Raw genomic sequence first — 13,983 nt, 5'->3', positions numbered from 1 at the left:
TTTTTTGAGGCAATTGTTGCTCAATATTCCACCTAAAAATGTCTGATGTGATGCTGGAGCTTTCAAGAAAACAATGGACTTTTTTTCATTATGTGTCCATCCAGCAGTAAAATCTTTGAAGTAAAAATATTTGCATACATTTATCGATAGCTTTATATTTTACTTTTTTTTAATGAACTAGTTAATTTGACCCTTTTCTTCAAATTAAACAAATTAAATATGTTTAAGGCACATATTTAAAAACAAAGAAATGTAATATACTCCAAAAATGTATCCACCCACCCACTATTCTGAATGCAGCAAATAATGCATACTTGTTTCTTTGTTTTTAAAGTACAAAGGAAGTCCCACAGTGGCTTTGGTTCATGGTTACTTTATTTCAATTATACATTGACATTACACAGTTGGGGAGCTTGAGTTTGAATGCGGGGACAACACATCACTCTGTACACATGAGAAGGTTTCTGTCTGCAGCAGCACGAGGACGCCTGAGCGTATGTCAAGTTTCTTACATTTCCGGGTCCTATGACTTATCAGGTGGTTACTGAGCAGGAGGAGGAGAAGGATAATTGAAAGGGGAGAGACAAACGTAATTTCTGTTGCATCTGGCCCTGAGCCCTCTGACCAGCCCAGTCCTACAGCAGCTCTCACAGGAAGCATACATGAGCGACAAAGCAGAAGCTGCCAGAGTTTAGAGAAAAGTTGTCGGTGTCTGTGTCAGCATGGCCGGGGGCTCGGTATTTGAGTGTAAGGAGTACTTGTTCAAAGTGCTGGTCATCGGGGAATTAGGCGTCGGGAAAACGAGCATCATCAAACGCTACGTGCACCAGCTCTTCTCGCAGCACTACAGGGCGACGATCGGGGTCGACTTTGCTCTTAAAGTGATCAACTGGGACAACAAAACGCTGGTCAGGTTACAGCTGTGGGACATCGCAGGTAAGGAGACGCTAATTCACTACAGTCATGTGACACTTGGTGCTTTAAACCGAATCAGATGCTTTCACTATCAATGGATGCCAAGCTCAACTTCTCTGTGTGGCACAGGGGGAAGTTTCACTTTCACAGATTGCAAGATATGACGAAATTCAACATTTAAGTTTTAATATTCAAACAGAAATATAGACATAATGTACAGAAGTAAGTACCACAAGCTCAGTTAGGCAGGAGGAATTTCCAACAGAAAAGACCGGTTGATCATGTCTGCTCGTCCCCTTTATGATATAATTCAGAGGAATGTAGGTCACGTTGTCATTACCGACAGAGCGCCACCCCCCTCCCTGAACTCACCATCATATTCTTGTTATATTTTCTCTAGGGATTAATTTGTTTAAAGGTTTGCTAATTTGACTTAACTGTTCCTCATCGTTATTCAATGCTGTTGTTCATGTTGCAATGTCACTGTAATGTTACCCAAAAGTCCTTCTGCCATGTGATCCTTTTTTTTCATGGGAGGATTTCAATAAACTTGGGTAAACTCCCTATGAGCTTCTAAACTTAGCACACACAGCAACCTGTGAATTCCAGCAGCTTGAGTAAGCAAGCCAGACAAATCAGAGCAGTGTAAATAAAGTTTCACACTTGCAGGCTGTTTCAAACTCTCACTGTGTGTTCATCTTCAGGCACCAAAATATCACATTGCAAACAGAAAGTGTCTGAGAATGGCTTGCTGGAAAGGACAGGTCAGAGAGGAAGTGAGAAGTAGACAAACCAGCACACACAATAACTCTCTTTTACACTTCCATGTTGATCAATGCAGGCTTTTTCCACATTTAAATCGGCAGAATGAGAGATGTAATGTGTGGTGATGGGAGGGTGAAGGGTCTCTCTGACATCCTATTAGCCTCTTTTCTTTCATGTTATTCCTAGAGTATCCTCCTAGCCTAAAATAAAACTCACATTAGTGCTTGGGAAATAGTCAGATATACTGTAAATCATAAGGTCAATTTATGGTAGGTATTTTTTCGTTTGGTTTAATGAGATCACATGGCTTCAGGGCCTGTGTGTGCTGTTGATGGTAAAGAGTCCAAGGGTTGTCTCTTTTTTTTTATTATGTAGCTGCTGTAATTCTAAATGGCAAATATGTTCTTTAAAAGTGACAGTTAAGAAATGCCATTTGTATTATCTGTTCGGTACAGTCCTAGACTAAACAGTAATGATCTCACATGTGCAGAAGGAAAGTAGGAGTAGTTAATCTTTCTCTGAGAAGGTGGCATTCGAGGAGAGGACTGTGCACTGTCTGTGTGTGCATTATGTGCTCAGTTAAAGAATGAATTGTAAGGACTATGAAATGTCGGAAAATACTGATAAGTGGTCATCACGATATTTAAACTGCTTGTTTGGTCTGAACCAGAGTCCAAAAATATTTAGTTTACTATCATAAAAGACGCAGAAAACAAGCAATCGCAGTTGACAACAAAATAAATGTCAGATTTACTTATTGGTCGTTCATAAAGCCTTGCAACTGTAATTCAGTGAATACTTAACTAGCTCAGGTTTTGTTTTCAGCTGCAGGCTTGTAGTGGACATAACCTTTGTTTTGACAGGATGACAAAATGACTACTTATGATGACATCGGCTGTCATTAAGATTGGACTTTGTGCTCACACTTATTTGTCTATTTGCTATTTCCTGAAGTTGAATTGCAACCGAAGGATTTAAAGTACAATGAATCCTTCACTGTACCTTCTGACTCTCAGTCATGGGTTTCCAGAGATGATGCACACGACAGAGCTTGAGATGGGTAAACTATAAACTATTCAAGATGGTTGAAAATCACCATGTGCAAGTGATTTAGCACCACATGCAACACAGAGAATAGGGATTGTTTCCTAGTACATGCTGTTCATAGGCATGGCACAGTTATAGCTTGTAATCTGGCTTTGCTGTAAAATCTTTAACTACTGAGTTGCTTGTCAAGATTTCTGTATTTTGAAGAGTCAGCTGCTCAATGTCACATCCACTGTGTACATACATTACATTGCATTTTGTACATACATACAGTATGTGAGCTCTGATTTAAGGAAATGTAAACATATTTTCAATTCTATTTTTAATGTCCATTTAATATTTTTTTCATGTTGTGCAAATACAAATAAAATAGCCCTTTTTAGATTTACTCAATTCATACTTCCCAACGCCACCGTGGCCTTTCTTCTCCCTCAATCTAACAAACCTCATGTGCTGAGATAGATCAGGACAGATGGTAAGAAGACTGCTGTTTTTATTTTTATTCCATCGCTAACAGCAGTGACGGAAAGGGGGTGGACAGTTGGTTTGTGTGTGTGGCGGGGGGGGGTCATTGCAGACTGATTGGCAGAGTGGGCTCTCCCCCAGAAGTACGTTTGAGGTAAAATGACACAGATAGTCAATTACAATTATCGCACCTCAACAAGGTCTGGCCAGCAGACTCCGAGGATGAAATAAGTATCAAATCGTTGGTGTGAAAGAGCTCGAGGTATATTTTCCAAGTCATTAAGACCAGTCATTAAGCCATTTAATCGTGCAGAAAAGGAGGAGGAATTATCTTCTGGGCAACGCTGAGGGCAACTTCAGAGTAGGGTTGTCTTTTAGCAACCCTACTAATGATTACAGTCTGGGAGGAATGACAGTAATCAGAGGCTTGTACGTGATGTGGACAACATGGAAGTCAGTGTAAAGCTAGCAGAGCTCCCACCCCCTTTTCACCCGGAATTGCTACTCTCTCCTTGATTTGTCAAAGACTGTGGACAGGATGATTACCAATAGTCAAAGTGTTAAAATAGCCTGCACCTCGTAGGACTGAACCTAAGAGCCGGAGGATGCATGTTACTACAGTATGATGTATGCAGGGGTTTCCATCACAGTGCTAACCCACTGTACTGTCAGGAACATGGGATTTTACATTGACCCCTCCAACTACTCTCTTTTCCCCTCAAACATTTCATTTTCCACCAGGATTATGTTTTATAAATGTTTGTCCTAACCTTTTGTCTTTGGATTTTGTGTGTGTAAGGTTAAGGAAAGAGCTGTATGTAACAATTACATTTATCATCAATAAATCTGTAGATTATTTCCTCTAAAAAATAATTTTGTCTTTATTAATATATCTTTGAAGATGAGATGTAGGTAGTAACGATTGTAATTACTTAAACCAAATTGATCTTTGAAAAAGTGACTAATTAGTTTTGATTGTTGATCGTCTAACAGAATAAACAACTCAACCACTAAGTAACACTTTATTGCTGCAGAGCAATTAATCCCCATTTAGCAATCGCAACTTTAAATACCGAATGTGACCTTGAGGCCTTTTTAAGCACACCGTGTAGAAAAAATGCACCAATGTTGAATGAGCAATGAATGCTCCACACCAACAATGTGCAATAAGGAGCTCCTTAGTGTAAAAAGTAACAGTCTTTGCTGAACATTTCCTTGGTCACTCCACTTTACACTTGAGAATATCTCTGATATCTCTGGTAAGTTGATCATTTACACAACTCTGTCATTATCTGGTATTTTTTTTATAGTTTTCGTAGTAATTATGTAGAATATATAGTTTTGTTTTTCACTTTTCTGTATCCTACAGTTTAATATAACCAGAAATAATGAAAAACATGAAACAATTCCTGGCCTGTTCTTGATTCTTACACAGATTGAAAAAGGATTTTGATGCAGTAGTAGTTTAAATGGATCACATGTAATAAATCTACAACAAATGTTAGTATTTTCAGCTAAATTCCTGCAACGTTGTGCCAAGGCTTTATATTAATCGGCCCCCATTAACCCTTCAGTTAAAGGTAGAGGAAAACAATAGTCACACGACTTGTAGGTTGAGGATTTCCCCTGAATTCAGACTTTGTTTGGTGCTTGAGGCCTTGGTAAGCTGGAGTAAGTCACCTCTCACATGCTGCTCTGTGGAATTTGAACGTGCCAGTCATGTGATGTTCACGGTCTGTCCTGAGAAGCTCGTGCTGAAGACTACCTTTAATGACTGGACCCTGTGTAGTTTGGGTAATGTAGTTGCTGGGAGGGCGTGTGGTGAAGTTTTACAGCCAGTTGCCTCCCATCAACAGACGGAGACTGCTGCTGTTGCTACTGCCGTGTCTGGCTTGGACAGTTTCTATGGTAACCCACCCACAGGATAGCAATATGTGCGACCGTAGAGGGAAGTGGGGTTGCTAGGGCTATGGATAATGATGAGACTTTTATTTCTATGTCTCCCACACAAACAGATATGATACAGTGGCTGAAACTGAGGCATTAACGGCAGATTTCTGAAGATATCCCAGGTCCATACCCAGAATACCAAACTGTACCTTTGGCCATGCACCAGTGTTCATTAGTGTGGTAGACGCAACTGAAATGACCTCGCTTCAACCCTTTGGGATTTCTCAATAGTTTGCCGTTTCTCCTGGATAGATTCAGACATACATTTCTTTCGTTTGCAGGCATGTTGAGCGTTTGAGGCAGCAGCACAAGTCTTTGTTCTTCTCTCTGGCAGTCTCATGCGCCTCTGTGGCATTCAGAGAGTAAATACTCAATTGTTCACACAGCTCTTTTGATTCTTGTGTTTTCTGCTGTTAGGGTGAGCAGCAAATGTCAGCCATTAATACTTTCAGTATAATGTTATCTATCCTTTTATTTAAATGTTATTGCTTCGTTGAATATCAGTGTTTGGTGGTCTGGTTCCAGCTTCTTAAATTTGAGGATTTCATGATTATCTGTGTCATTCTTGATAGGAAACAGAATTTATTTTCTTTCTTTTAAATGGTTTTACATGGTTGGTAGGATAAAACAAGACATCTGAAGAAACCATTTTTTAAGTCTGTGGGAAATGATGGGGATTTTTTGTTGGAATTAAGTATTTGATTAGTAGATAAAATAATCAGAAATACAAATAAACAGTAGTTGCAGCATTCGTAATATACAGTATCCTTCTTTTTTTTAAACAAATCTAAAGGAATGACCAAAACCGACATTGAAGGGAACTGGCTGTGTATCAAAACCCTGATAAAGCTTAATCTTCTGTGCCGTAGACCTCCATTCTTGACCAAAATCATGTGCACTGTAGTTTATTTTAAGTAAAGTTCAGATTTGCCGTGCTTTGGAAGAAGCTATCAGGAATGATGTAGAATTTTCTTATTTGGTTGTTTTTCTAAAACAGGACTGGCTTCAGTCAATGGAGCTGAATGATTATCAAAAGTTAAAGTTCAGGCATCTTGGGATTTGCTGTCATTTAATGTATACCACAGCCACATATCAATACCCCACATAACTCATTACACCATGCAACAGTCAGGTGTATATCTGTGCCAATCACATTGGTGGTATTGATTGATATAATCACCCCATATGAGTCTATTCCATCCAGGCGGTTCTCTCCAAGGAGAAGTAAGGTTAAGCCCCCAACCTCCTGTGCCTGCACATCGACCCAGGAAAAGGACTGGCCATGTCAGAAAATCAAGTGAAGTGTTGAATGTGGACAATGACATGCTGTCCATGGCCTCTTCAGCGAACAGTTGGTGCTTTACTCCTGGTATAAATGAATGAGCATACTTATTCTCATCATTCACTTACTACTTTGCAAAAAAAAGAGTGTGCTGTGCGACGTAAGATTACTTTTTAGCCATTGTTCCTCCATTTTTTCAGCTTAACACAAAAGCCCTTTTTTGGATGTTATGAAATAATAATGGGTCTGATCACTGGCTTTGTTCATTGGTGAAAGGAGTTCATTTAATTGAATAAAACATAGTTTATTGCATTCTTTGCCTCTGTGCTAAAAATTGTTCAGTTACTCCGTTTTGGCTTAACGTTGGGCTCAGTCAGACCTTGCAAAAATAATTAAAACAAGATGAGACAGCAGCCTGGTAAATTATTAAGCAATTTTTTCCTTTCTATATTGTGGATGTATGAGCTACAAAAGGCCTGGAAATAAAAGACTTATTCCAGTCCATCAGCTCTTTATCCCACTGTGTCGTGTCTCTGGTGAATTCACCTGGGGTTATATCAGCTAAAATTAGACTCTCAATTATGAGCAATTACCGTCAGGCCTGTGGGACCCACAGTGTATTCACTCTCTTGCTCACACCCGCATTGCGCCACACAACTCCAGTTCCTCGTGTCATTGGGTAAGTACCCACAGTAAAGTGAAAGTATGCTGAGAGAAGCTTTGCTTGCAGTTCCTCAATCTTAGGTTCATTTTCTATTTTGTAACTTGGCTCTGGTGGAGGCTGACGTCCTAATACACAGTACAATTACACTTGCCTTCTAGGCTTTCCTAAATTGGAGCAGTGTAGCAAAAAGATGTGCTAAATCAGTCAAATGTTACCTAAAGTCATTGGAAGCCTGATGTGTTTGCTGAGACTAAATCTAAGTGAAATGAGCAGGTGCTTAAAAGACACAATACGTGAGCCAATGTAAAGAAGCAATAGCCCTCTATTAAACCTAAACAAATTATTGTAGCCTGATTTCAAGTAAAAAAAAACAACTAAATCTGAGTTTTGTGTGTTCACATCAGATAACCGAAAGAGACATATATTTATAGTTGTACTTAAAATCAGCATTTTGTGCAGGTCATATGTTATGATGAATCACCATCATAAACAGAACTGATATGGGCACGCAAAAGCTCAAAAATAGGAACCATATATTGAAGCTTACGCAAGCTCTCGTGTGTGTATGAGACATTTTATTTTATCTAAAGAAAAAACACTGCTGTCATCAAAAAAGAGAAAAACAACCATAATCCCCCAACTTTTAATATATAACTGCTTTTGCTTTATGTGGTCTGAAACATAATGTAATTGTTATTTAAACTATGAGCTCCCAGCATAAAAACAACCTTCTATCTAATCATATTTTCCATTTGTATTTGCGATCCAGGCAGTTTACGTCACCGATTTTGTTTTGATCAGATAGGCTTCAAAGTGTGACAGCATAGTATTAAAATAAATACCGTTCACCTGTTGAACCGCTGACCATAGATTCACTTCCTCCAATGAGATGCTGTGCTGCACGCATCAGTGCACACTTGTGCTAAGGTGAAGTGATGTGGTCCGAGTAAAAGTTATGTTAGAGAGCTCGGCTTGGACTTGTTTTCGCCACTTCAAGAGTCTGTTTCCTCTTAAGGGTTAAGATAAAGTACTATTGCTTACTTAAGTATGGAACATCTTGTTGATGTTTGTATTTGTTATGAGTAACATTATTAAAATCTACAGTGGATATAGGGCTGTGCGATTATGGCAAAAATCATAATCACGATTATTTTGGTCAATAATTGATATCACGATTATTAAATACGATTATTCATTGACTTTGAAAACATCCATTTATTGAACTTTAAAACAAATACAAATAATAATTTGAACAGTATCTTTTTAACTGTTGATTACCCTGAACGTATAATTCAACTGAAAAACCAATACAAAAATAAATAAAATAAATGATACATTTATATTCACATTTAAATAAATAATATCAAAAATAATAAATACCAATAAACAAGATCAACAAATATTTTGGAGCGCACTCCAACAAGCTACTAAACATATGTAAATATGATAAATACAAATAAATTAGACTAAAATAAATTAGATCAAATATGTTGCAGTGCACTGTCACAACCTAGCAAAGCAAAATAATTGTTTTTTTCGATTATGTTGTTTTCGTAATTGTGGCAGGCCAAAATCGTAATTGCGATTAAAATACGATTAATTGCACAGCCCTAAGTGGATATATTTGTTCAGTGGATATATCTGTAGCTGTTTTCTATGATGTTGTGGGATTCACAAAGAGTTAAATGCACAAAGAGGCAGTGTGACAGACATATTGGTAGTTTTTAAAAGAAGTAAAAAACACTCTGGTCCGGTTGTGTTTAAGAAGAGTCTCTCTCAGATTAATAGTGACACCAAATACAAATATGCTTTGCCTCTTGTGAACTATTTTCTTAGATTTTTTGGAATATGAGTACAGAGAAAGGGTTTATCATTACAGCAGATTACTTCTTCCATTCTCTGTGTCGATTAGGCCCTCATCTCTATCAATGGACAAAATGGAGAAAGAAATGAGACTGAATTACTTGCATGACAATCTCAGGGCTAGACATCCTGGTTTCATCCTTTAAATACTGTGATGGTATTTGCTTTTGAGGGCTTCATTACATCCACATGTTTTGAATCATTACACAAATCCAAAAACCTATTACTCGTATTGCTTTCAGCGGCTTTGTAAAAATGCAAATGTTTCACTGTATTCTCTTTCTGTCCTCCAGGTCAGGAGCGATTTGGGAACATGACGCGAGTGTACTACAAAGAGGCTGTGGGGGCATTCGTGGTGTTCGATGTGACAAGGGGCTCCACGTTTGAGGCGGTGTCTAAGTGGAAGCACGACCTGGACAGCAAGGTGAAGCTGGCTAATGGCAGCCCCATCCCCTCAGTTCTGCTCGCCAATAAATGCGACCAGAAGAACGACAGCTCCAACAACACAACCCTAATGGACAATTTCTGCAAAGAGACCGGCTTCCTGGGCTGGTTTGAAACCTCAGCAAAGGTGAGAGATCAATACATTAGACGCAGAAGCCATTACTTACACATTTGCATAAAACAGGTCTATGTGCTCTTAGATGTATTTCTATTTATATCTGTTTAACAGGCTTTTTTCATGAACATGCTCTCTGATTTTTCTCTACGTTTTATTTGTGGTTACTCTACAATTCAGCAGCATGGAATTACAGGGATTAATACTGGCAAAAATATCTTTCACACTGGGGATACACATTTCCTTTTAAAGCTTCCTGGGTCATGGTCCAAACATGACTAGTAATGTCTTAAAATCTTATTTCACGCATGAACGTGACTCGAGTTTGCGGAAAATCGGATTTGATGAGAGCTTTGAAATACACAGCCAAGTCAAACTAAGATGAGACTGGATATTTCTGGTCAAGACACTTTGCCATTTTACTGAATGGCTTATTCACTTCTAAGGCAATCGTGAAATAGTTACATGTAGTGATTTGTTTTTTGTTAAGACTTGGGGCATTCTCTCAACAGGTTTTAACAATTGTAAATGTTTTGATCCAAATGTCAGTGTTGTATAATGGCAAATGGTATACGTTTTTGTTCTGCTGCCAGTCATGCGCAACGTCTACAGACATTTATCTTTCCAACCAGGGAAAAGATTTGTTGGACAGCTGGTATCGCATGACGTTGATTGATGTTGCAGCCCAGAGCTTTGAGTGATAGGACCCCTGACAGATAATGTTAGGTTGTGTTTCTCTTCAACTTCGGTCATGATATTACAGTTTTAATGTTATTGTGTTTACATTATATTTTTGTAACTCTGTCTTTTTGTGACTAGTATTTTGGTCAAGAGAGATCATTTTGAGTAGAGTAAGAGTAGTAGTGTTAAGGCCCTGCATGCAACATTTACCTAAGAAAAGTAAACGACTATTTGCAACAAAATCATCAGGGAGAATATTTGCATTGTAGGATTATAATTTGTGTAAAGCAGTTCTTTAATATACTGTTGGGTAGTTTCATTTGTAAAAAAGCATCATGTTTTTAATCTGGTTTTGTATATAAAAAGTACATATGTAAAGTAAGTAGTAACTTCACCTTTTAAACAAATGATATAGAGTGCAAGGTACAATATTTCCATTCCATGACGTAGGGAAAAGTACCAAAAACAGTGCACAATACTTGAGTAAATCTACTGACCTACCTTCCACAGCTGTAAGTCTTGTTTTTTTCTGAGGTGCAAACTCTATGCTATAATACAAGACTCCTCAGCAGGTAACTGAGTGAGAGCACGAGGCTGACATGAACAAAAGGCTGCCAGCACTCTGGGTGTGCCGTGTCATGTTCATTTATAAATGACGTCCTATGAAAGATGCAGTTGTTTCTGACAAGGGCTAAAATCACAGCCAGCCAATTGATCATTTTCTTAACTACGAGAGTCCTGGGAAAGCCCTCTCCCATGTTTTGCATTTACATTTGTGTCATTTTTTGATTCTGCTTTGGGAGACGTGGAATGGTAAAGAGGAATGCTTTGATCAGTTTTGGAAGCCCGGGTAAACTTAGTTAACTCATTCCAGATAATCTTAGGCTGTGCAGCCATGTCACGTGCTGTGTCATGTGAAGTGTGTTGGTGTGTGTGATCAGTGCAAAGCTTTTCTGTGAGTGCAATGAAGTGTTGTTCTTTTGTATGCCTGTCACGTTGGCTATAAGCCAGACATACAACAAACTCTGTTTTATTTTTTTTTTTCTCAATGAGTACCAAACTTTGTTTCAGTTTAAGAAGCAAAACACAGTTTTCTTGAGCTGAAAAGTCTTCACCAGTTTTTAAAACGTTGTCAAATGCGGAGAGGCTGTTAATTTCCTGTGGTCCTAATCAGCCTTTTATGTAATCAACAACTTAGTCCCTCTAATTGTGAGGTGCCTCTTGTTCTGATTGGAGCACGCCCTCTACTCATTGAACAATCATAAAAACATTACTTAAACGTTAACTAGACACAATCATGTGATTGTGCGCACTTCCAATTAATTAAACACTACAACAGATTTTAACAGTACATTTGGACAAATAATATACCACATTTTTCCTTGTCAGATATGTTATTTTGTACAACAATGCCGATAGGTATGTAAATGTAGCCCTGTAAATATGATGTATGATGTCCTTTATTGTTTTTTGTTGTTTCATGTTGTAACCTACTTGCTGCAGGTCTCCCTTGAAAAAGAGATCGATGATCTCAATGGGACCACCTGGTTAAATAAAGGTTTGAAATTAAATGAAATGAACAAAAAGGAATTAGATTTTCATAGCAAACGTAATCTCTAAAAAAAAAAACTCTGTTCGCCTTTACCCAAGATGACCAGGCCTCTTTGTAAAAAATGTTGTTGCTACAGAGCCTGGAGAAAGGCCATTAATATTCATTAACTCTTCAACCCATGGGATGACAGCTTTTCGCCACAGTGTGAAGGACACAAGTAAATGGCTGTTTGTAACTCGTCCCTGTCAGCCTCAGATCTCTGGTAATAGTCCCTGTCTCCAAACTGTTGCTTTAACAGGCTGTTTCATGGAGAGGGGTTGAGTTGACTTCCAAAACAAATATTTAAAGATGCAAGCAAAGACATGCATCAGGGTCTGATTGTTACTCTGCAGATGTACTTTTGTACAACGACTCTGATATTCTGTTTTGACCTTTTTCTAGGACAACATCAACGTGGACGACGCAGCACGTTTCCTGGTTGAGAATATCTTGGCTAACGACAAAGGTTTGCCATACGAGGAGAGCAATGGAGACCGGATCAAACTGGACCAGGAGACTGTGGCTGCTGAGAGCAAGTCCGGCTGCTGCTGACACTAAATCCATTCATATTAGCCATCCGCCTCCTTTGGCAGGGTCTGACCCGGCACCCGGCCTGTGGCTCTCAGCCCTCTACTGCAGCCTCTCTGAGGAATATCAATTCTTGGGTCTCCAAAGCTCCAGGATCTTCTCCTCTCTGCACTGATGCCCGTTTGCCCTGCACATCCATAGTTGTTCTCACTAGGCCAGAATAGAAGCCCAATTTTATCTTAATGTTGTCACTGTCTCTGTCTCTGTAGGGCTGTTTCCTTCTTTGTTGACACTTCTAAACCACCCCTTCTTTATTATTGTGTTCATCTCACTGCACATTTCCCTGATGGTTTATTCCACCACCAACTTTAAATCCTACCCAGCCCTCCACACTTGGACCCTGCTACTCCTCCAGTTGCCCTGTTAGCCCCTGAAGCCCTGGAATATACCATGCTTGAAAGGGGCTCAAACTAAGCAAAACTCACAAAAAACTAACTAGAAAACCACCTGTAGCCTCTCGATTTCTGTCCGTTTCCTTGTCATTCAATATTTTTCTGTGAGACAAGTCCCTTTTGAGCTCGCAGCACGCTCATGTTTATGTTTCCAGCTGTTCTACTACTGTTTGAAAAAGAAAGCAGACAAAATTCACGGTTAAGCATTATCAAAGAGTTATTGTATCTCATTTAATTAATTGTTGGCTTGATTTAATAATTTCTGTTAAAAAAAACTGCAATGTTAATTAGAGCAGAACACTTTGTTTACTCAAACTTTTACAAAGACAATACAGTATAATAATCTAATTGTGGTACTATATGAGACATGGTCTTTTCACCAGCATAAACATTTAGATTTACAGCATGTTTTTTTCTTTTTATTGTTGGGTCATACATTGCCATGCAACTGTCAAGCGAAATATCAGAAAAACAGAATGTAATGGAGGACTTCACTTTCTGGTACATTAAAGTGTTCAGATTAAAAACCTGAAAGACTTTTTAAACACTGTGTTGAGATAAAGTGTGTATGTAAAAATACTTTAAATATACAAGACCAAAATAGAATAAACATTTTAAAATATTGTTGTTGTCTACCGGTGATTAGTCTGTTCACATATATTTCTGTAATATATTTAAATGAGTTCATCTACTGTATTATTTTATTTTTGTATCATATAATATTCTGTGAATGAAAATGAATAAATAAGTTGCACCATGTGTGGCTTAGTGTGGTGTGGCAGATATATAAACCATGCTCGAGTAGAAGTTCTGCAACTCTTCAGAGTGAGATGGCAACATCATTTGATCTTTGAAAGCAGGCCTAAGTGTTGGTTACCTAATGAAAAGCACAGATTAATAGCAAATGGTAAAGTCAATGGCTAGAATAAGACTCACAAGTCTAGATGTTATATCATCCAGCACTGTACTGTACTGTAAGCATTAATGGCCACAATTTATAGAGTTGTGCATGTGAAAAACAAGGTCACAACATGTGTATGCGTACAACATGGTTTTAAGTTACCCTTGAAGACACACAGTGCAACAGATGAAGTTGTATTTGTGAAATGTATGTATGTATGTATGACTCAGACTCTGCGCATGTCTGTGTGTGTCAGAGAGGGAGACAGGACCATGTGATTTCACTTAAGAAACAGTGTGTGATAGTCATCAGACAATGTC

At 38.4% G+C, this 13,983-nt stretch overlaps 1 protein-coding gene across 1 annotated transcript; it reads left to right on the top strand.

Annotated features, from left to right (window-relative positions):
• Nucleotides 1–537: 537 nt before the first annotated feature.
• rab32a (RAB32a, member RAS oncogene family) lies at nt 538–13,386 on the top strand. The gene is made up of 3 exons (XM_034142533.1): nt 538–936; nt 9,245–9,522; nt 12,185–13,386. Exons 1-3 carry the CDS (start codon nt 723–725, stop codon nt 12,332–12,334), a joined length of 642 nt encoding a protein of 213 aa, XP_033998424.1. The 5' UTR covers nt 538–722; the 3' UTR covers nt 12,335–13,386.
• Nucleotides 13,387–13,983: the final 597 nt, after the last annotated feature.

Source organism: Trematomus bernacchii, unplaced genomic scaffold (genome assembly GCF_902827165.1).
Source record: "Trematomus bernacchii unplaced genomic scaffold, fTreBer1.1, whole genome shotgun sequence".
NCBI lineage: Eukaryota > Metazoa > Chordata > Actinopteri > Perciformes > Nototheniidae > Trematomus > Trematomus bernacchii.
This window is presented reverse-complemented; position numbering and strand designations above follow the sequence as displayed.

What these genes read in the sequence shown, in the direction of transcription:
- rab32a (XM_034142533.1), top strand. Translation starts at nt 723, where the DNA reads ATGGCCGGGGGCTCGGTATTTGAGTGTAAGGAGTACTTGTTCAAAGTG. An exon ending in ACAGCTGTGGGACATCGCAG is followed by an intron (nt 937 to 9,244) that starts GTAAGGAGACGC and finishes TCTGTCCTCCAG; the next exon opens with GTCAGGAGCGATTTGGGAAC. An exon ending in GGTTTGAAACCTCAGCAAAG is followed by an intron (nt 9,523 to 12,184) that starts GTGAGAGATCAA and finishes ACCTTTTTCTAG; the next exon opens with GACAACATCAACGTGGACGA.